The following is a 23,133-nucleotide window of genomic DNA, read 5'->3' as shown; positions in this document are numbered from 1 at the left end:
CGAGTGCGGCGTTGCCCCAAATCACGACACGCAGCTGCGATGCCGCGGATTTTTTTGGGAACAAATTTGTCTCTCGGCAATTTTCCCACCTGGAAGTAACTCCGGGGGCTCTGGTGTCCGTGGAGGAGCTGGGGAGGACGGCGGGATGCTCCGTTCTCCCGTGTCACAACGTGAATCCCATCTCTTCCTCCTCCTCCTCGCTTGGTGGCCTGGGCCTGCTCATGGCCGGGATCGGGCCTGCTCCTCCGCCCGCTCCCAGCGAACATTCCCCATGGATCTCATCCATCTCCATGGACTCCATGTGGTCCCTGGATCCATGGGGTGGCCTCCTGGGTGCTGGTCCGTCGTGGTGGAGGAATCGGCTCCGAGGAACCGGGTGCCTTGGGCCGGGTCGCTCCGAAGCCACCTGAGGTAACGCAATGCAACGCTCAGCTCCGCTCGACTTCCCGCTCGGAAAACGGGAAGGAATCCGGGAAAACCTCGAGCCTTGCTGGCACGCAGGCAGCTACTGCCCTTCCCGGATCCAGCGTGGCTTTTCCATGGGGGATTTTAATTCCTAATCAAAGCCTTGGGCTGGATTTCGCGGCCTCCTCTTCCCATGGTGCGAATTCCATCCGTTCCCCTTCCCATCTCCCGGCCGGGCCTCATCCGACGCCTCCGTTGCTAATAAATGTGGAGAGCCGAGCAGCAAAATCCCACTGGTGACACTAGCAGGAATTCCATTTGGAAATTAAAGCCCGTGCCGTAGAAATGGGCGCCTGGAATGCCGGCGTCTTTGTTCCCGGCCTGCCAAACGCCACTTCCATAAGGAATCCAGGAGCGATGGAGCCAGCGTGGCCTTTGTTCCCTGGCTCCGGTCCCTTCCCGTCGCCTCCTGAAAACATCGGGAAAAGCCTTTTTAGTAATTTTGAAGTCTTTCGTCGTTTCTTTCTGCTTTCCTGTTTGTCCAGGATAGCAAAAAGCAATATTTTTGCACTGGCAAAACAACACTAGTTTAAACAGGTTTAATTAGGCCCCAAATTTTCTTTAAAGGAGTAATAAAACACAAGCAAATATCTTGTTGAAAGGAGGGGGAAATTGCTGCGTATATTTGGGGATGAAATTAAAAATAATTCTGCTTTTTGGGACACCCAGGAACCCAAATTCGCCTGCTGGATGCTGCCCAGGCCACATCACTGGCAAACACGTTTAATATTAGAAAATAATTGTTGTCGTATGTTTACAAGGCCACCAAATATTTAACAAGTGGCCGCTTTTGTCTTCGGAAGGCAGAGCAGGTGTCCGGAGCAGCGGCCACAGGACCAAAATTAGCAAAAAAGAAACCAAAAAAAGGGATTCCCAAAATAGATTCCCAATTCCAGAGCCGGAATAAATGGCTAGTTTGGGTTAGCTGTCCACCAGCAAGTTTCCCCGAAATCAACGGCACCGGGTTGGATTTACAGCTCCTGTCATTTAACTATTGATTTAAATACCTAAAGAAGGATTTAGCTCAATTTACCGACTTTATTTTTACATCTCAATCTCAAGAAATTGTCCCCAAATTACGTGTTTTATTAGTGATCAATGGCAAGCCAGGCTAATGACAAATCTATATCACCTTTCTCTTGCCTTTTACCAAAAGAGATTCCTGGCAGGGAATTCGGCAAATACCAGCTTTTTTTTAAACTATTTTCAAAACATTTCACAAATTTCCTTCTTCCTTAGTTATTTTATATTAGGCTCTCTGCTCATTGGCATGGTTTTCCTTCTAGCTTCACTTGTTATTTAGGTCACACCAGATCGGCCTCGGCCGCGGTACCAGGACGAGCCTTTCCCTTTTCATCCCATTCCCGAATCCGCTGCGGTGTCCGTGGGCTGCCGGGATTCCTCCCAAAATCCCGCTTTTCACGGGAACGTTGCCGGCGGATGGCGGGCACAAAAAGGGCCGTTTCGCCACTATTCACATCCCGGGTTGCTTCATTAGTGGGACGGGGTAATTAAAGCGGGACGAGAAAGGGCTGCGGCAGATGTGGGCTCCGACCTGATAATTATTCCGGAGCGGCTCCGGTCGCGGCTGCGAAATCCGAGGAAAACGGGAGGGTGTTTAGGAGGCTCGAGGGGGCTCGGCAGGGACATTCCCAGGATTATTCCTCTTTGGATGCGCACCCAGCTCTTCTTTGGGGTGACTTTTCTATGGAGAAGCCATTCCCGGGACTTTGTGGGAGGTTGGGCTGTTTCCTGCTCGTTTTTCTCCATTATTTCTCCGGTCTCCAATGGGCAGCTCCCAATATTCCCGCCGGTTGACAACGGGAATGTTTCGCGCTCCGCAGAGTTGCCCATTCCTTAAAAACGCTCCGACGAGGCCATTCCCGAAGGGAGCCGAGCTCCCGGGAGAGCATCCCGGTGCAGCGCCCGATCCGGGGACCGGCCAAGGGCCGCACGGAAGCTCCGGCGTTGGATATCTAATCCAAAACAAAGTAAATCCAAGCAAAGTCTGGAGTCAAACTCCTTAATTGTGATGCATTTGCCGAGTTTCCCTCTCCCATCGCCGGCCCTGCTCCGATGCCATATGGTCTAGCACGGAACATTTAACTTGTCAGATATAATGGATCGTCCTGGAAGCAGATTTTTGCTCGGAGCGCTCGGCTCCTTTCTTGCATTTCACTCGCGGCTCCGGGCTGCGGGATGAAGGATTGGGCTGGAAAAGCAGGGAAGAGGCTGCGGCCCCCGCAGAGGGGGACCTATAGGGTCCCCCCTACATGGAAGGGGGACCCCGGGCCTTTAAAACACATATTGGCTCTTAAGGGAGCGTCCATTTTCTAATTATTGTGGGGGTTTTGCGTCTTACATTGGAATAAACGAGCGGTTTTCCTTCATCCCGCCCGGAGCGTCGGAATTCCGGTGTTTTCGGAAGGATCCGCCTCGTTCGGCAGGTGCAGCCGAGGTTCTTGCATCGGTGCAACCTCCCCAAGCAAACGGTGGGATAAGAGGGACAAAGCAAATCCACCCCGGCTCGGCCCCTGGGAATTCCCTCGGCTCAAATAAAAGAGGAAATGCTGCAAATTTGGCTAAAAGTTCCAGGTGGGGCTGCCGAATTTTGCAAAACTTCCCCGCACGGGAAGTTTGTGTGGAGCAGGGCTTTCTTTTGCATGAAGGTTCTTGCATTTTGCAAGCTCCTAAGCAAAATCCTAGTCCGGCAGCGGCGACAAATCCCTCTTGCAAAGACATTTTTTTTTCCTCATGTAGGAAAAATCCCCCTGACTTTGTTTTCCAGCCAGAGCTTTCCCTGGATTTCACCTGACGGCGCTGGGGCGATGACTTTGCCAGGCTGCTCAGCCCAAATTGCGGGTTGTTTTATCCCTTTTTTCCCTGGAATATTTGGGAAATGTCAGTTCCCAAGTGTAAAAATCTTCTTGGGGAATGCATGCCCTCTGCTGGATAGCCCGCACCGGAGCCTCCCGGGTATTTCCTAACGCTCCGCGATATCTTTCCCAGCACATTCCTGCTGCTTTGCCGCGCTCTCGGAAGCGCCTGGATTCTCTTTAGCTATTCCAGGCCACCCCATCCCTGTCGCTTCTCCAAGGTCAAAATGGGATTGTGATGGGATTGGGTCGTTTCCCAGCGCCTGTTCTCGAGTGCTGTCCATCGGGAATGGGAATGGGGCCGCGTGGCGAGTGGGATTCATGGAGTTTTTGTCTCTTCCCAACATTTGGCGCATGCAGAGCCATCCAGGTGCTCCATTATCTCCCTTAGACTCCAGCTCCGTGCGGGCAGGAAAAGCAAAGGAGCCTGAGGACGCTGATGAAGCCGGCTGAACTGCAGGATTTCTTGGATAAACGCTCCCTTTTCCCCATTTTTTTGCAGTCAGCTCTGCTTTTCTGGACAGAACAGGGGCAAACGCCAGAAAGGCCATCCTAAAAAAGGAAATACGCCTAAGGCAGACTGCAGAGCGGAGCAGATCCGCATTCGCGTTGCAATCCCTGCTGCGATTCCTTCCCCTTTTTATTTTTTCCTCTTTTCACGCCGGCCGGGAACGAGCCCCGGGCTCCGGCATCGGGATAACCGGCATTGGGGCTCATCCCTGAAGGGCCGAGGCCGAAGCGAGCCCCGACTCCTCCTCGCCGCCGCGATTGACGCCGCCCCGCCGGCTCCTCTGAGCAGCCCCAGCCACGGGGCTTGGCACTGCCACCGTTGTCCCGGTGCCAACAAATATCCGCAGCGGCTGCCGCATTCTAGCGCGGGAGGCTCGGCCGGAAAACGCCGCGGCGAGCGCCGCTCCCGCCGCCCCGCTTCCAAAAAATCCCCCCAAAACCAACGTGCCGCTGGGTTTTATGCAAAGGAAGCTGCTTTGAAGCGAGCGGTTTGCGCCAAAGGTGGTTTTTGGGTCCCCTGCCCTTGTGAAATGAAGGATTGTTGGGACAAAGCAGCAGCGCGCGGGTGCGGCGGGCGCGCGCGGGGCTTTTCCCGCGTTTTCCATGGATTTTCCGCATGCTGTTCCCCACGGTGCCGCGCGCGGGGAGGCATCGCCCCGCGAAGCCGGGGAATAAGGAAAGAAAGGAAGAAAGGAGGCCCGAGGAGGAGGGAAAAGGCCGTGCCCGCGGCTCCGGCGGCGCCCTGGCCCGGTGCCCACGGATGTCATGGAAACCCGCGGCCGGCGGCACGGAGAGGGCACCGGCGGGATCTGCCTCGGGAAGGAGGGGATGGAGGCGGCGGTGGGGAGCCGGCCCCGCGCTCCGGACCCTGCGGAAAGCGGAGTTTGCGCAGGGATCCTGGGGGAACAGGGGCTGCGCGCTGCCCCCAGCCCCTCGCAGGAGGGATTCTGCCCTGGGCTGCCCGTCGGGCCGCTCTTTCCAGTGGGAAAAAGGCTTTTTTTCCCTTTTTTGGGGTGTGTGGGGCATGGCTGGAAGCGCGCAGGCTGTCATGGGGAGAAAGATGGAGAACAAGAAGGAATAGAGCCGGGCGTTGCAGTGCACGCACGGTGCTGCATGCACAGCACTGCACGCCCTGCAATGCACACGGGGTGCTGCATGCACAGCAGTGCATGCACGGTGCCGCGTGTGCAGCACGGCACACAGGGTAATGCATGCACAGCATTGCACACATGCTGGTGCATGCACAGCAGTGCACACGGGGTGCTGCATGCACAGCAGTGCATGCACGGTGCCGCGTGTGCAGCACAGCACACACGGTAGTGCATGCACAGCATTGTACACATGCTGGTGCATGCACAGCAGTGCACACGGGGTGCTGCATGCACAGCAGTGCATGCACGGTGCTGCGTGTGCAGCACGGCACACACGGTAGTGCATGCACAGCATTGCACACACGGTGCTGCATGCACAGCAGTGCATGCACACTGATGCATGCACAGCAGTGCACACACAGGTGTGCATGCACAGCACTGCACACACGGTGCTGCATGCACAGCAGTGCATGCACACTGATGCATGCACAGCAGTGCACATCCAGCACTGCATGCACAGTACTGCACACCTGGTGCTGCATGCACAACAGTGCACACGCATGCATGCATGCCCAGCACTGCACACCCAGCACTGCGCCCACGGTGCTGCATGCACAGCACTGCGCCCACGGTGCTGCATGCACAGCACTGCACACACGGTGCTGCACCCATGGTGCTGCATGCACAGCATGCAGAAGTGCCAGGCCCTCGCTGGTGCAACCCAACGAGCAGGGTGCATTAAACACCGGGAGAGGGCAAATGCACCTCTTCCAACATCCCCCATTCATTAATTAACCTTAATCATTTTGGTTTCTCTCAACAGGTAAAACAGAAAGGGGCTCGTACTCGTCGTACGGAAGAGACTCCAATCTCCAGGGTTGCCACCAGGTAAGCGCCCGGCGCTCGCTCCATCCCCATCCGGCTCCATCCCAATCCGGCTCCATCCCAATCCGGCACCATCGCGCTCGCTCGGCGCCATCCGCATTTCCAAAAACCGGGAAAGCCGGGCGCAAACGCGGGAGCTGCCCTAAATCCCGCTTTTCCCAGAATTCACGCATCGTGGCGTGAAAACAAGCTTGCACCGAGGGATACAAATGTCTGTGGAAATATGATTCGTTGTCCCTTTTTGTTTGGGAATTGCGTTTGGCTGGAAGTCAAGGCCAGCAGGCTAACAGCAAAGCCGTCCCAGGGGAAGCTAGGAAAAGAAGAGTAGTTTAATTAAATAATAAAATGCCAGCGCAATACAAAGGTAGAGCATGTGCACTTTGCATTTCCATCCTTTAAACTCTGCAGAGAAAGTCTGCGTCTAAAAATACTGACAATTGATTTCCTTAAAAGACACTTTTTCCCTGGAATTTCGGGAGCAATATTAATCGCCTGTTTGAATCCTTTGGGGTTTTTTGTTTTTGGAGCGGTGCTAGGCTTTCTTTTTCTGAGTGCGGTAGCTTGGATGGGAAATTGGATGGGATTTCCCTGGTCTGCTGGCTCTTCGTCTGCTCGCTGTGGTTGCACTTAGGAAAATCGGAGGAATATCAGGAAATATCAGGAATATCAGGAAAACATGAGCCCAAAAAGCCCAAATAATGAATGGGCCCAGCCATGGAGCAGGGTCTTTGGTGCTGTGGGTCTTGCTTGGCTGTCAATATTTTAACAGCGAGGAAAACGTAGGCTGTCGGATAGCGCCGCTGGAATTAGGGGGATTTTCCCCATCAAATTTTTGGAGGAAGAGATTTTTTTTTATTTAAAGCAATGCAAAAAGGAAAAAAAAATAGCAATTAATGACTGAGCCCGTTATAGCCATCTATAGAGGAAAGAAGCAAGCCCTGCGCTCTGCCGCATCTCGAGGCCTTGTCCTCCTTTTAAGGCATTTATATATATATATATATAAAATATGCATATTTTATACATATTCCCGGGTCAAATCCAGAGCAGAATGGTGATTTGTGGAGCTTTTGACCCGGGACAAGGGATGTTTCTTCCCCCAGAGGCTGCAGATCGTCCCGGGGGCCGATCCCGGCACGCGCGGTTCCCGCGGGAATCCTGCAGCGGGAGCAACGGGAATGGGGATGAAGCATCGGGACGGCTTCTCCCGTCATCCGAAAGCTGGGGATCAATCACACAATTAAGGAGCTAATCATTAATTATCAGGGAGCAGCAATATAGGAGCTTCAGGCATCACGGAGGAAGCAAATGCACCCTGGAATCAGTGCAGGAAGAAGGAGGTTACAAGTTGCAGGTTGGTTTTCCTTCCTCCTGCTCCCCTGGAATAGATTCCGGAGGAACCGCCGGAGTCCCCTGCATCCCACGGAGCATTCCCGGCGCCGGGATGCGCTCCGGAAGCAGCCGTGAGCTTGCAAAGCTCCCGGGTTTGTGCTGATTTTATTGTATCCACCATCGTCCGTGCTCAAAAAGCACAGCTGGGAGAAATGCCTTCGGGAAGGGCTAAACTCCAAGAGCAATTTGGAATGATGCAGGGGAGAAAGAGGGAAAATCAAGAGCGAGAAAGCTCATCCTAATGACATTAATGCACGAGGATTGGCTGAACACGGAAAAAAAAAATATTTGGTAATGCCCGCGAGCGTTTTTTAATGGAAAAGGGCAAAGTCTGGAAGGAAAGTGCTGGCCGCTGCGCACGGGCGTCCAGGAGGGAGGAGCAAGGAAACAAAAGGCAGAGAAAATGGAATAAACAGAGCAAAATCGCCTTCCCCGAGCGCTCCCGAAAAACTCAACCTCCATGGGAAAGGGCTCCCGGAAAGCCGGAATTCCGCCACGCTTTGGGCTGGAGGAGCTTTGCTTGGACGCAGCCCCGGCGCGGGGAAACATCCGAGGAAAAACCCTGGCGCGCGGAAGGTTTGGTGGGAGCTGCCAAATTTCCAGCGGCCAAGGAAAGGCGGCTTTTTTGTAGGAATTGGACGGATTCTGAGCAGATGCCCCGCTAGGCACGTGACGCGTGGAAATTTAGTTTCGTAATTTGATTAAAAGCAGAGGATTGAAGTCACAGAAGGAAATAACCACGAAATGATTCAGATGGGGATGCGGCCTTACTTAGTTAACTTCCCTGAAAATTCATAAACCGAGGGGAGAGCGCATAAAAGGGGCTGCAATGCTGAGACGTAATGTTGCATTTTGTGATTTTATTAAAGGAGGAGAAAACTGGACAGTTTCCTCCAGAAAATTTTTAATATATCTCCCACAAAATCAGAAAAAAAAAATTTACCTCCTGTCCGTGCATTTTGTTATGCGTTAAAAGGGATTTCAACAAATTCAAGTCGCTTTGTTTGCAAATCTGCAGCGGAATCGATGCCGAAAAGGGGAGACGGTTGAAGAGCAGGAATGAAGGGAAAGGAGGGATGAGCTCGGCTAGCACGGAGCAACCGGAATGCCGGGGCCTAATAGTTTATTTAGAGAGCTGCAAACTATTGCCCGGGCTAATCTATGCACATGGAAGTTTTTGGTGTTGACGATGATCGCATTGCACCATTTGTGCTCTTTTTTTCCCGAAGAAAACGGTAATTGGATTACACAAAAGCTGCACAAAGTGCGAGCAAGCGGCGGAATGCCGCGCCGCGCCGGGAAGCGCCGCGAATTTTAATTCGGAAAATGTTGTGACATTGCAAAAGAAACCCGGGCTCTCGCCTTTAGGTGAAGCGTGCAGGCCCTATGCGGGTGCATAGGGGATGTGCTGCAAAGCAGGCTGGTTTTGGAAGGACCCAGGGAGGGGATAAAGATACATAAAGTGTGTTGGGATGAGGTCTGCAGTGCAGCTGGGCGTGCAGGGGTGCAGCAGCCGCGTGCACGAGGAGGTGGAGGCACCTGGGAGTAGATGGGTGCCCACACACACGAGTGGGTAGAAGCACATGGACACGAGGAGGTAAAAATGCACATACGTGAGCAGGGGGGTGCAGACATGGAGGAGAGGATGGATGCACGAGTGGATGGATGCACATATGCACAAGTACCTGCATGCACAAGAACCTGCATGCACGCATGCACAAGTACCTGCATGCACGCATGCACAAGTACCTGGGTGCACGTATGCACAGGAACCTGCATGCACGCATGCACAAGTACATGGATGCATGCATGCAGAAGTACCTGGATGCATGTATGCACAAGGACATGTATGCACACATGCAAAAGTACATGCATGCACTCATGCACAAGTACATGGATGCACGCATGCACAAGAACCTGCATGCATGCGTGCACGAGTAAATGCATGCAAGTATGCACAAGAACCTGCATGCACACATGCCCAAGAACCTGCATGCATGCATGCACAAGTACATGGATGCACGTATGCACAAGTACATGGATGCACGCATGCACAAGTACATGGATGCACGCATGCACAAGAACCTGCATGCATGCACAAGTACGTGCATGCAAGTATGCACAAGAACCTGCCTGCACACATGCACAAGTACATGCATGCACGCATGCAAAAGTACATGCATGCACTCATGCACAAGTACATGGATGCACGCATGCACAAGAGCCTGCATGCATGCATGCACAAGTACATGGATGCACGTATGCACAAGTACCTCCATGCATGCATGCACAAGTACCTGTGTGCACAAGTACATGGATGCACACATGCACAAGAACCTGCATGCATGCATGCAGTAGTACCTGCATGCACAAGTACCTGCATGCACGCATGCACAAGTACCTGCACGCACAAGTACATGCACGCACTCATGCACAAGCAGATAGGTGCACACGTGTGTGAATAGATGCCTGCACATCCCCACCAGTAGATGCACGGCCACGTCCTCATGCACGTGAACACGAGAGGACGGATGCCCACCTAGACACGTCCTGCAAAGCCACCAAGCCTCTGCCTGAGGCGTAGCAGCAAGAAGAGGGCAAAAAAGCAGAAAGAAATAAGCAAAAAAAAAGCAAACCCCTTTGTCAGCAAAAAAAAAGGCCTTTCCTGCGAGATTTTTCCCTCGTCTGTGTTTGCAGAGGCTTTGGGACTGCAGCCTTCAAGGTCATTTGCCTTTAATCGAAATTAACGTTGTGTTAGGAGAAATGCAGCGTTCCGGCATACTCCAATCTCACCTGTTTTTCTGATAGAAGATAAATACCACCATATATTGAAACCCCTTTTCTACCTCTTAGGTCTCAAACCGAAATTGGAGTGAAATTTCTGCAATTTTTCTCTGCTTTTCACTCAAAAAGCAAAACTTCAGGTCCACAACAGAAACCACCTTTGTTTTTTCCAGCCATGCAATATCCACATGGGTGTCATTTACTATTAGGAAATGTTTTTTTTTTCCCCTTTTGTTCCCCTCTCCGCACCAAGCTTTAATCCTTTGCTCCGTTAGCCAAGTTAGGGAGGCAGAACTCGGTAGCCAGCGACTTCTTTCACCCTCTACAGGAAATGCTGCCAGGGCCGTTGCTAAAAAACACGGATTTGAGCCCGGATTGCGCTATATTGCGTTTATTTCCTTCGGAGCCCCTTTTAGCTTCAAATGTGCAACCCCGCGGGCTGGCCGGGGCTTTGCGGCTCGCTGGGCACCATGTCTACCCCATAGAAAACATACGCGTGCCCTAAGCCCGTGCGGGCGCCCGGGCCCTTTTCCGTGCGGATTCTGGGCTCGTTTAGGCCGGAGCGGGTCCTTCCTTGGAGAGGAGGCTCCGTGTGCCCCGTGGCACCGGCCCTGGCGGCCGCTTTCCCTCCCTCTTTGTTGCGGCGCCGCGCGCCGCTCCGGCAGCCGCTGCCCATTGTTCTCCCCAGCGGCATCTCCCAGCGGGGACGGACACGTATGTGTCACTTAGAGACAGAAATTCCTCATATATATATATATTATATATATACTTTTATATATCTTTACATATATATTTATTTCTTTATGCCTGGCCACTCCGTGAGCTCCCGGGAATGCCCCGAACCTCCCCGATTTGCTCCATCCGCGCCCGCACAAAGGAGGGCTCTTTCCCGTTTTCCCGTCGTTTTTGTTTTTCCAAGGGGGACTAACGGAATCGGGCGGTGCCAGCTCCGACGACGAAAGTTTTTCCCAATACGTTTCAACAAACCGGCCTCGGCCGCAGGCAACGAGCCCGTTGTCCGCGGTATCCGGGTGGAATTTGCTGGTAGGAAATATCGGCGGGTAGGAAAAAGCGGGTGCCAAGAGCCACCCGGTGCCACCGCGGCCCCGTGTCCCACACTCGAGGCCTTGCAAAACTCAACTCATGGCCAGGGGAGCCCCGGGTCGCTCCTAACCCAAATTTGGGTTTCTTTTCCCTGCAGAAACCTCTGCATCTTTTTTTTAAATGTTTGGATGAGAAAACAAAAACAACATAGGGTATGTGTATGTTTTCTGCTCCTCGAGTGAATCTTGTTTAAGCTCAAATAGTTTGCAAACGCCGTCTTCTGTGCATTTTTTTTTTCTGAAATCAAATTAAATCTAGTAGCATGGATATAGGAATTTATACAGCTGATGGCTGTAAGTCTTTCAGACTACCCGACATATGGATAAACCAGGCACAGATTTAGCAGGTCTGTCTTTATGTTAAGATGTATACGTGATAAAAATATATGCCGGAACAGAGTTTTTGTGGTTAGCACTGTTTCATTCTGAAACGCTCAGAGACATTCAATAAAATTACGTTTATTTTCAGCGGATATTCGCGATGAATGATAACCAATTTTTTTTTTTCCCTCCCAAAGAGTTTCTGCATACATTTCCTTGCCATTATGCAATAGGCTCGCAACCCTTTTTTGCCGGTGCAGGTGCTGGTTATTAAAAGCCGCGCCGTCAGCGCAGGTGGATATTTATATTAGGCAGGAGCATCACGGAAAGATATCGGGATCCGGGGATCGCGCCGGCTTCGCCATTCCCGTGGCGGGAACGGCTTTCCCCGGAGCGGCGCCGGCTCCTTCCCTTTCGCTCCTTCCCTTTCGCTCCTTTCCGAGGGGGGAGAGAAGCAATATAGTTTTCTCGAATCAAAAGTTATCGGCGAATGTTTCTGGGAGCATAGCAAAGGAGTAAGGATGTTTTAATTTGGGATTTTCCAGCTCATGGCTCATATTTGACCAACTGCTTTCAGGAGAAGACATGCCACTTTGTTGAGCTATTTAGGAATCAAAAAGACTGTCTTAATTTAAAACAAGGAGCCTTTGTCTTAGTTGGTGACTGCCTTGTGAAATTTTTCAGTTCTCAGCGGGTTAACCAGGGAACAGGGGCAGAGTCATAATTGGCCTATTTAGAGTATTTTGCATGTGAATAGTGTGTTAGTGAAGCATTACTAAGTCTGTTGTGAGTGACATGGTGATTAGAATTTAGATTAGGGAAAACACATTCTGTACTTTATCAAGTACAGTAATTAGTTCAGTCAGTAAAAGTTGATTACAAGTAACGATAAAGTTGGATTTTGGGGGGCTTAATTTTAAAATTTCTTTATTAAATGGTAAAATTGGCCTTAATATAAATGGTGGCATCTACACCTGCTTTATTGCGTATCAGAATAATTAAAAGAACAATGTGCTCAGTGCAGAGTATAATCAGGGCATTTCTATATCGGGGGCAACTTTCGAGGCAGTTTATAGCAAATTCCTCAGGAAATTGGTGCAGACTCCTGAAGATTCCCGCTTGGGGGTCAGAGCTGCTGTATGGATACTGTGATCCCGGGAAATTCCGCATTTCCGAGGAGGCCGCTTATGGATGCATAGGGAGTCCACGGGGGTGGCTCTGGAATCGCGCGGGGGTTTCTTTTGGAAAACTTTGGGAAAACCCCCCCAACAGGGCGGCCTGTTGGGCTTCGCGGCGCCGCGTGCGGCCTGCGCTCTCCACAGGGCCGGGCGGGCCTGGCGCCTCACGCTGCGGCCTGCGTGTCCCGGCGGCCTCCGTGTCCCCCCGTGTCCCCCCGTGTCCCCACGGTCCCCCCGGGTGCGCGGAGCGGGACAAGGGGCCGCAACGTCCCGTCGTGCTCTCGCAGCAGGGCCTCCTGGGCGCCGACATGGAGCTGGGCGCCGTGTCGCCCTCCAAGCCCGCCTCGCAGTACTACCCCTACGGCAGCAATAACCCCCGCCGGCGGCCCCTGCACGGCAGCGCCATGGGTGAGTGTCGCGCCGGGCCCTCCACGACAGCCCCCGCTCCAGCTTTTGATCCCATTCCCGGGGTTTTTCCGCCTTTCCGCGCGGAGGGGGAGCGGGGCAGCGCGGGCAGCCGCTCACGCGCCCGCCTCGCGTTTTCCTGTGTGTTTTTCTCCTCTCTCCCCGCAGAAGTGCAGACAAAGAAAGTCCGCAAAGTTCCTCCGGGCCTGCCGTCCTCCGTAAGTAGCACCCGCCGCGGCCGGGGGGACGGCACAGGCCGGGATACAGAACCGGGATACGGGGCCGGGATACGGGACCGGGATACGGGCCGGGATACGGGGCCGGGATACGGGGATACGGGTGGCAACCGGTGGCACCCAGCGGCACGACGGGGTGTTTCATCATCCTTTGTACGGATGCCCTCCAAAGAACCGGGATTCCTTCCTTTTGGATTCTTTCCCCCCCGACGTTACCCCGCAATCCCGGTCCAAAGTTGCCCTCGGGATCGGGAAGGCCCCTTTTGTTTCACGGCGCAGACGGGTTTGCTGGCATTATCCCTCTTTTTTTATTTTTGGTGAATGTGCAAAATCTTGGCGTGGTGCAAACAGTTATTCTGCTGTTTTTCCTCTTTTTGGGTAATTGTGCAAAATCTTGGCTTTTTTTCTTTCTGGAAAAGCTTCCTCGTGATACGCTGCACCTTTTAGGAGAAGGTTGTTTCGAATGCCTTAAAATGCATTTAAACCCAGCAATTTTAGAAAGAAACGCTGCAGCATTTCCGTAAAAAATCCCATTGCAATTAATACTACAATTGCATTTTATTCTTTTATTTTTGTTCGAAGTTTGCCTCCACTGTTACTGTAAAAACGCGCTCCATCTATTTTCATATTATTATCTGCGAGCAGCGAGCGAAACACTCCAGAAGGGGCAGCTTTCTTTCCATACCTGGCAACTCTATGTGTTTTATCTATAAATCTGGTTATTAGGCGGAGCCGAGCGGTGATCAATCTTGCGGAATCCACGACCAAAATTGACATGTTAATCTCGGAGGGCTTTTCTGTTTTTCCCATAAATCCGAGGAAATTTGCAGTTTGCAAACTCGCTTTTCCGTGGTGCCGGGGAATGTGCTAAACGCTCGTCTCCCTCCTAAGCTTTTGCAAATAATAAGATGATAATCTCAGGGTGCAAAACGCAGAGGTTTAATTGAGCAGATCAGCTCCAGCTCCGTGGCATTAAGGAAACGCAAGCGCGGATCTTTCCGCAAGGTGGAAATCCTGAAACGGAGGGCGCTGCTAAAGCAAGAACACTCGGATTTTTAATTAAAAATAAGGTCCCACCTGCGCGCGTTTAAATTTATTTCAGGGGGTGTTTTTGCTCAGGGGTATTTTGGGCTGCTTTGCAGCGACAGCCAATATCCATGCCCTAATTCCAGGGTATTCTTGATTTTTCCCAAAGTTTCCCCGAAGTTGAATATACCCTTTAAGTGCCTGATATCATTTTAACGAGCCGCGCCATTTGGAGGCAAGGGAAACGTGAAAAGCCTCTTCTCTGGATATCTCTTCCCGGAATATTTTCCTCGCTTTACGCTGCCTCCATGCACCTCCCTTTTATTGGGAGAGCACTCCCAAATCCCAAATGTCCCAAATGCGGGAATCCGCGTGGGAATAGGTCGTGCTGTCTTTAGGTGATAGACCGTGTCGCGTTGAGCAAGCAGGATTTATGGTGCTGAATAAAGCCTCTACATTTATGAACTAACTAGATTATAATGTACTTGGCTGATAGGGTGGAAATATTGCTGTATTTCCCTTAAAATACGTATATTAACTTGTTCTCCATATGATTTATGCGGTGGATACGGAGATTAACGCCGCCGCTTTTGTGGAAGCAGTTCTTGTGGGTTAATTCCTAAGGAGTCTTATCAAAATTTCCATGATAAACGGTAACAAATACCTCGGAGCAGCTCCCCCTTATTGTAAGGAGTTTGGAAAACAGAGGGAACGGAACTACGGGAATAAGCCCAGGTTGGAGAAGAGACGGGAAAGGGGCTGCGGATGCGGTGGGTGCGGGAGCGCCACGTGGATCTGGGAGCTCCGCTCGGCTCCGTGCGGATATCGGGATCCGGTCAGGTTGTCCCTGTGGGAATGGGTCCCGGGCATTCCCGGCGGGAAGGAGGCGTCAAACGGCGGCCACGCGGGGCCGGGACGCGCGCTCGGAAACGCGGAGCCGCACCGGGAGCAGCCAACACGGAGAAAAACGGCCTCGGTTGCACCGGGAAAAAGCCGCGGGAAGGAAGCAGCCCGGGAATGTTTCTCCCGTGCATCTTTCCAGGCCGGATGGAAGCGGAGCGCGTCCAGGCGCCGTTTGCGCAGCTGCGGCGCGGGGCCGCGCGGGACGCCGCAGCGTCTCCCTCTTGAGCGCGGCGCGGGTAGTGCAGAGCGACCCAAAAGGGCCCTTTTTCCCCCCAAAACCCGCCGCCTCTTTCTCTCCGTCTCCGTTGGTGCACGTGCCGAGCGGGAGCGTCGCACGATGCCCGGGAGAGCGAACGCGGGCGTTTTGCGGGATCCGTGGGGTCCCCGGAAAGCTCAGGGATTCTTCCCAAACTCCCATGTTTTTGCCTTCTGGGAGGATCAGTGAGGACGCCGTAAAAAAATGCAGAAATAATTGCTTTATACCGCTCTGTAATTTGTAATTATTATTATTTTTTTCCAGCTGGGGATTAAGCGAAGTTTCACCTCAGCACTGAAGTTTCCTGTTTGAACTTGGGGATAACAGTTAGCAAAGGGCGTTAAAGATAAAAAAAAAAAAGAATATTTTAAAGATAAAAAAAAGAATATTATCACCGCGGTAATTTGGTTTAGGAGCTTTTCTTTAAATATTATCTGCAGATTGTCATCGGTACAAGCAGGGCAGCGGCCTCAGGTCCCCGATTAGGGCATTGAGCGTTGGAGGCAGCGGCGTTGGAATGGCAGCTTGGAGCAGAGATCCCAGCGTTGCTGTGGGAAAGGCTGGGATTTATCCGCTCTCCTTGACTCCAAATGCTCCTTCCATTCTGGAGCAGGTTGAACGCAGGGACGGGGAAGTTATCCCGGGAAATCGGAGACGTTCTCCAGGATGCACGCCGGGCATTTTGCCCCTTTATTAGGAGAGTCGCTGCTTTCCCCTTGTGGTTTTTATTTATTATTTTTTTAGCAATGGTGATTTTTTCGCTCCGCGGCATTTTTGCGTTTGCACCGAAACGTGCAAAAAAAAAAAAAAAACGGTGAAAATGTCTCAAAAAATAAGAAGCAAATAAAGGGCTGCCGAGCTCCGGTGCCGGCTCCTGCTGCTGCCCGGCGCCGTGACAGCTTCTTGGCAGCGCGCGCGGCCGCGGGGAGCTGCGGAAAACGGGCGCGTTTGCAGCTTTTGCAGCACGTTGCAAATGCTGCAGGTGCACACGGAGCTGCCGGGTCCCCAGCCCTGGGGACACAGCCCTGCGCTCCGGGCAGGGGGACATTGGCACCCATGGGTGTCCCTTGGGCCGGGGACGCGGCTCCTCCGCTGCTCCGCGCTCGGTTCATTTGGGATTCCGAGGAGAGCGTTTTTTTTCAGGAAACACACATTTCACTTTTTGACCTAGGAGCATCTGTTAGGATTTTTTTTGCAATCCTCCTTTGGCATTCTGGAAGTGTTAATGTCTTTCATATCTGTTTAATGCTATTTAGGGATATTTATGATCACCTCTCGGTTGCTCGGGGTAAAGCGTGTGGCGGTTTTCTTTCGAGCAGACAGGAAAGCGCTCGCACGAGGAAACAGATTGCTCCAAACATGTGCTTCCTGTGACAGTAAAAAGAACAAATCCCGTTTGCACCGCGGAGCGAATGCGAAAACGGGGACGTTGCAGCCCCGTGTCCGGGCGCCGGGACCGGGATGCACAGGGAGCGCTCGGCCTGCTCCTCTTCCCGGCCTTTTTGCCCCAAAATTCATGCTTTCTCCATCATAACGGGCAGCATTTTCCATGCTCCCGTGCATCCCGCAGGATGCTGCGGCCCCGCACCCCAAAACGCCGCAAAACACCCCCAAAAAGCAGCCAGGACCGGGAGGGAGCTGGGAATGGAGCCCATTTTCCTCGGTAATTAGCGCACAGCTCCAAGGAGGCGCCGGGCTCCGCGTTCCCGCTCCGCGTTCCCGCTCCGCGTTCCCGCGCCGCGTTCCCGCGCCTTTCCGCGCCCCGCGCTATTTAAGCAAATATTTTTGCACCGGCGCCGTGCAACAGGTTCCCCGAGATTTAAAAGTATGCAGCAGGTTTCCCCAAAACTTCGCTTTTTTCCGGGCTTTCGAATGTTCTGTTTGTGCAAAATTTTTGAGAATCACCATAAGGGCTTCTTTGCATTTTTAATTTAGTAACTAACATATGAATAAATTTGCATATTAATTAGTTGCAGATTAAATCATGCATACATAATTGCCTCCTTACTGTGTTTAATGTTTGTCAAAATCTCCAGCCCGGTTTGATGGATGTCGTATGAAAGATTACAATTTGATGTACCCTTGGAAGTATTTACACCAATAATGCGGGATCCTTAATCGTGGAATTCTCTGGTTAGACCCCGTTTCTAATAAACATGTAAGGTAGGTGCATGTCCCTTTTGACTAGGTTTTTTGCCTTGCACCAAGTCATTTACTATTCATAATCATTAATGCATCTCCTAATTATACAGCATATGTCTGTTAACCACTTCGGCGCCGGGCTCGGCGCTGCGGCGCCGGGATTTTTCGGAAAACTCGCGTTATCCGAGGGGCTCTTTCCGCCGCTCTTTTTTCCCCCCGATCGTTCGGGATTTTCCCGGCGCGTGGGATTTTGGGGATGGCTTTGGGATGCGTTTGGGATGGCTGCGGCTTTTCCCGCTGCAGTAAATAAGCGAGGGCGTTCCGAGCGCAGGGATAACGCATCCCATAGATCCCAAGGATGCGGGGGAGCCCGCGCCGTGCCGTTGGGTCCCCCTAATTGCCAATGTGCTCGGGAGCGTTAACGAGGGTGGCTGAAAGGAGAGGCCCGTGGGAACGCGCTCCGCGCAGAAAGGGGGTTTGTTCTCCCGCGCGGTTTGATGTGCGCGTCTCAATAAATAACGGGCATATTTCATATAACATAAAACACACAATGAAACCACTGTACGGCCCCAATTACTCCCCAAAGCCCTTTGCGGAAGGCAGAGCAGCCCCGAGTTTGGTCGAGTTTGGACATTGGCCCCTTAGGCGCGTTCTCCGCAAGCCCTGGAAATCCAAGGTGCAAACCCCCTTTTCTCCCGAAGGATTTTACACAGCAAAAATAAACCGTGGAGGAACTAGTGCCCAAAGACCTCAGAGCCATGTTCTCTAATCACAGAAGAACATAAACTGCTTAATACTCCCCACTAATTATCCTCCTGCACTGTGCGCTTCGGCATTAAGCCACAAAAGAAAGCGCAAATACCATTAAGGGACAAACCTAGCAAAAGCAAGAAGCTTGGGAGGCCAGGCCAAAGCCGGGAGACTCGGCCCCGCGCTTAGCAGATGGGAGTGCAATAAAATGCCTGCGCCTCCAATCCGGTGCAGTTGCAGTGCCTGGATTTGATGCCATTGCAGTGTTTGCATCCGGTGCAGTTGCAATTCCTGGATTTGATGCCGTTGCAATGCCTGGATCCGATGCACCCGCAGTGTTTGCACCCGGTGCAGTTGCAGTGCCTGGATCTGATGTGGTTGCAGTGCCTGGATCTGATGTGGTTGCAGCGTCTGGATGCGATGCGGTTGCAGCGCCTGTTCCCAGTGCAGCTGCAGCGTGTGGATCCCATGCATCTGCAGGGGCTGGACACCAAGTGGTTGTAATATGCGGAGCTGCTGCAGTTGCAGTGGCAGGACCCGATGCAGTTGCAGTGGCTGGATGCTATGTAGTTGCAATATCTGGATATGCAGTTGCAGTATCTGCGCGTGATGCAGTTGCAGTGTTTGCATCTGATACAGTCGCAGTGCCTGGACCCAATGTAGTTGCAGTGCCTGGTCCCGATGCAGTTGCAGCGTCTGGATCCGATGCAGTTGCAGTGGCTGGATGCTATGTAGTTGCATTATGTGGATATGCAGTTGCAGTATCTGCACTCGATGCAGTTTCAGTGTTTGCATCTGATGCAGTTGCAGTGTTTGGACCTGATACAGTCGCAGTGCCTGGACCCAATGCAGTTGCAGGGTCTGTACCTGACGCAGTTGCAATGTCGGGACATGATGCAGTTGCAGTGCCTGGTCCTGATGCAGTTGCAGTGCCTGGTCCCGATGCAGTTGCAGAACCTGGACTCGATGCAGTTGCAGTGTCTGGACCCGATGCAGTTGCAGTGTCTGTACCTGATGCAGTCGCAGTGTCTGTTATCTGATGGATGCAGTTGCAATGTCAGGTCCCATTGCAGTTGCAGTGTCTGAATCTGACGCAGTTCCAGTGTCTGTACCCACTGCAGTTGCAGCGCCTGGTCCCGCTGCAGTTGCAGCCCTTGGTCCCATTGCAGTCGCAGCGCCCGGCCCCGCCGCAGTCGCCGTCCCGGCTCCTCGCTGCCGGTTCCCAATGGAAAGCAGCCGTTCCAGGATCATCCAGACCTGCCCATCCCAGAACCCTTCCCCGCGTTCCCGCGCGCTCGTCCTGCCCCGCTCCCCCAGCCCCAGCCCCGCTGCCCTCGGCCCAGGGTTAAAACCGGCTCCGAAACAAAATCCTTCATGTTTAATGGGAAAATCGACGCTGGATGTTGCACAGAACGGCTTTTGTTAGGAGGTGGCCGGGGAAGGATGGGTCCCCGGCGGGTCCCTTCCTCCGGGCTATGTCCCTGGAAGAGTGGGAACAAAATGGTTTTATGCAGAGAGACGAGGGGAGAAAAAAGGCCTGGAAAGAAGGAAAATGCTGCCGCTCCCTAGGGATGCTCCGAGGCCTCTCGGAAGCGGCCGCTCGGTTTTTGGGCGCGAGGAATGGGATCGTGCACGGATAAGATCATGTCCTCGTGTTCTTTGGTGAGCAGACGTGGGTTTGGATGAGTGCTGGGGTGCAGGCGGAGCTGCAGTTAAGGCCCTTTGCGCTCCTAAAGCAGATGCCGGCCGCGTTTTCCCACTTCCGAGGAGCTTTTTGCGTCTCGTAGCTTTTAGGGCCTGATTTATTCATATAACATCTGTATAATCAGACATTTAGACTGTACTCGCTCCATGGGTCCATAAATATCTGAATCCGCTTCTTCCTGGGGGGAAAACGGGATGGGATTATCCGGGCTGCTCCGGCTCGGGGCAGTTGTGGATATTGAAGTCATTTTTGCCCCCATCAGTTGCAATTTGTTGCTTCCAGCCCCTTCCCGAAACACCTTCCTTGGGATGCCGCAGGTGCGGCCACGTCCCCCAAATCCCGCCGGGAACAAAGCGCCGCATTCCTCCCGGGAATCCGTCGGGAACGTTCCCCATCCCGCAGCGGGGAAGCCGCACGCAATCCCGGCCCGCCGAGCCGGTCCCCGTGCCACGTGCCAGGAATTGCGTCGCCGGCACGGGCCGGGAAGCTCTTCCCGAGCCGCGGACGCTGCCCTCGTCCCGGGACGTTCCCGGAGCCGGATCCCCGGATCCTGCGGGAACTTGGCGGCGCCGCTCCGCTTTCCCTCGGGATCCGTTCCCAGGGGCCCTCCTTTCCTGTGATGCTCGGGCTTTGGCAACGCGTCCCGGCGTCGCTGTTTTTCCCTTTTCCTCTCCCCGCCCTTTTTTTTTTCCCTCTTTTTATTTCTTATTTTTTCCCCTCTTTTTATTTCTTATTTTTCCCTCTTCCTATTTCTTATTTTTTCCCTCCATTTCTTTCTTTTCCCCCCACTTTCAGCCCAGGGCAGTTCCTCCCCGCGCACGGCCGGGACGGGGAGCGCAGAGCTCGGCCCGACATCCCCCAATCCGCGCGCTTCGCAAACCCCTCTTTTTTAAAAAAGACATAGATAACACTACCGAAATGGTGCAAATTCCCCAATTTTCCCCCGTTTTGGCGGGGGGCGGCGGCGCGGGCGGCCGCCGGCAGCTGCGCACAATGCTGGGAGCGCGCCAGCAGCAGGGACAGATGGCGGAGTTATTAGATGTGCATCATACGATTCCCTTCCTGCCACTCGCTTTTTAATCAAATTAAAACAAAAAAAAAAAAAAGGGGGGGGGGGGAAAAAAAAGAGGGGGAAAGAAAAAAAAAAAGGGGGAAAAAAGGGGGGGGAAAAGGGAAAAAAATAGCAAGGGGGGGGCGCGGCAATTAGCGCATTTGTATTCGGCGCGGGGCGCGCGCTGCCCGCGGGCGGCCGCGGGGGCGGCGCGGAGCGGCGCGGAGGGAGGGGAAGGGAAGGGAAGGGGAAGGGGAAGGGGGGGGCGCGCAGCCTCCGCCCCCGCGCCGCGCGTTTGGTCTCGCCCTGCTTTGCATATTGAGCGCGCCCGGCCCGGCCATATGGGAACATGCAACCGCGGGAATTGCGCTGAAAAAAAAAAAAAATAAGGGAGGGAGAGCGAAAGGACGAGCGGAGGGGCGAGGAGAAGAAGGAGCGAAAAAAAAAAGAGGGGAAAAAAAAAAAAAAAAGAAGAAGCGAGGGGGCCTGCGGAGTTTGCGAGAAAAGTTGCGCGCGGGGGAGCGCGGGGAGCCGGCGGCGGGACCATGTACTGCGCGTACCCCCTGGGCGGCATGGGCGGCAACTCGCTCATGTACTACTACAACGGCAAGGCGGTAAGCGGCGCGCGCGCGGAAAGTTCCGCGGGGCGCGGAGGAGCGGCCCGGAGCGCGCGCGGAAACGGCGCGGAGCGGCCCCGGGGGCTGCGCGGGGCGCGCGGGGGGGGTTTGGGCATCCCCCCCCGCGTGGAAACGCCTGATTTAAGTGAAAAAAGAGAGAAAAAAGACGGGGGGAAAGGCGAAAAAGCAGCGCGCTGAGCCCCGCGCGTGGTGAGGTTTCCACTCGCCATCTGGAGGGTTCTTTTTCGTCCCCGCGGCGAGGAAAAGTATTTGGGGAGATTTTCGGGGATTTTGGGGCTCGGGGAGGGGGGGGGGTGCGGGAACTGTTGCTGCGGGGCCGCGCGGCCTCCGCGGGAGCGCGCGGGTTCGTGGCCCACGCGCGCGCGGCCGCGAGCAACATCTGCGCGCGCGGCCGCCGCTGCCTCCCTCGCTTGCATTTAAATATATATAGAGAGATACTTAAGGGTGCTCCGGGCCGGGGCCGCGGGCGGCCCTTTTGTGTCCCCGCGCTGGCGCTTGGGGACACTCGGCGCAACTTGGCGCTTCGGGGGGGCCGCGAGGGGCTTCGCGCGGGGCCGGATTTTCCCACTTTGCGGGAGTTTTGGGCTTCTTTTTTACGCTTTATTATTATTATTATTGGAGCTTTTTCATCTTTCAGCTTCCCGGAGCGGGGCGGCCAGGCCAGGTCCTCGGCCTGCGGTCCCCTTGTCCCCCCCTAAAAGCAGCGGTGCCACCAGGCCCGTCACGAGGGGGCTTTAGGGAGGGGTTTATTATTTGGGACTAGTTTTTCCCTCTTATTCCCCGCAGCCTTTGGCAGTGCCCAAAGCGCGGCCGGCCCTGCCAGGGAGCGCGGGGTCGGGGCGCCCTAAATGCCCCCGTGGGCAGCAGAACCAGAGTCCCAAATCCCCTATTTTTAATTTTTATTTTTAATTTTTATTTTTAATTTTTAATTTTTAATTTTAATTTTTAAATTTTAATTTTAATTTTAATTTTAATTTTTATTTGTTATTTTTAATTTTTGAATTTTATTTTTGATTTTTTAATCTCATTTTATTTCCCCCCCGCCCAGTGCCAAGCGAGCCCCCGGCCGCCGCGCAGCTCGGGATGCGGCAGCTTCCCCGGGAATCCACAAAAGGGGGGGAACGTTCCCGCGGGAAGCGGCCGGAGCTTTGCGGAGCGCCGCTGCCTTCCCGCTGCTTCCCGGGATTTTCCCCGTGCCCATCGAGGAGGAATGTCGTCCTCCGGCCCCCGGAGCGCCGGGATATTTGCTTTCGAAATCCGTCCTGGCGAAGCTGGAAGTGTCACGTAATAAAATGTAAACAGAGCCGGGCGCTCTCTCGCTGGGCGTTACGTAAATGCAGAGCTTTTGGTTTACAGGTTTTTTTCCCCTAAAATATTCCAACATGAAGTTTTGGCAGAGGGGCTTCGAAACGTGCAATA

General features: G+C 53.4%; 1 protein-coding gene across 3 annotated transcripts in view; it reads left to right on the top strand.

Moving 5' to 3' along the window:
• The window catches only part of TCF4 (transcription factor 4), a 100,203-nt gene that overhangs the window by 42,964 nt on the left and 34,106 nt on the right, over positions 1-23,133 (top strand). For 2 of the 3 annotated variants that reach the window (XM_088527868.1, XM_088527867.1), the window contains exon 1: positions 21,353-21,690. In XM_088527868.1, coding sequence (XP_088383994.1) covers positions 21,622-21,690 — 69 coding nt within the window. In that variant the 5' untranslated portion in view covers positions 21,353-21,621. Of the gene's footprint in view, positions 1-5,765; positions 5,831-12,889; positions 13,011-13,175; positions 13,226-21,352; positions 21,691-23,133 lie in introns of those variants that run through there. The other variant, XM_088527869.1, reaches the window with a different exon arrangement.

The sequence above is a fragment of the Tinamus guttatus genome, unplaced genomic scaffold (assembly GCF_059628265.1).
Source record: "Tinamus guttatus ecotype Peru unplaced genomic scaffold, ASM5962826v1 Tinamus_guttatus_pri_ptg000293l, whole genome shotgun sequence".
Taxonomy (NCBI): domain Eukaryota; kingdom Metazoa; phylum Chordata; class Aves; order Tinamiformes; family Tinamidae; genus Tinamus; species Tinamus guttatus.
Note: the sequence above shows the minus strand (reverse complement) of the source record. Positions and strands in the feature narration are given on the sequence as shown.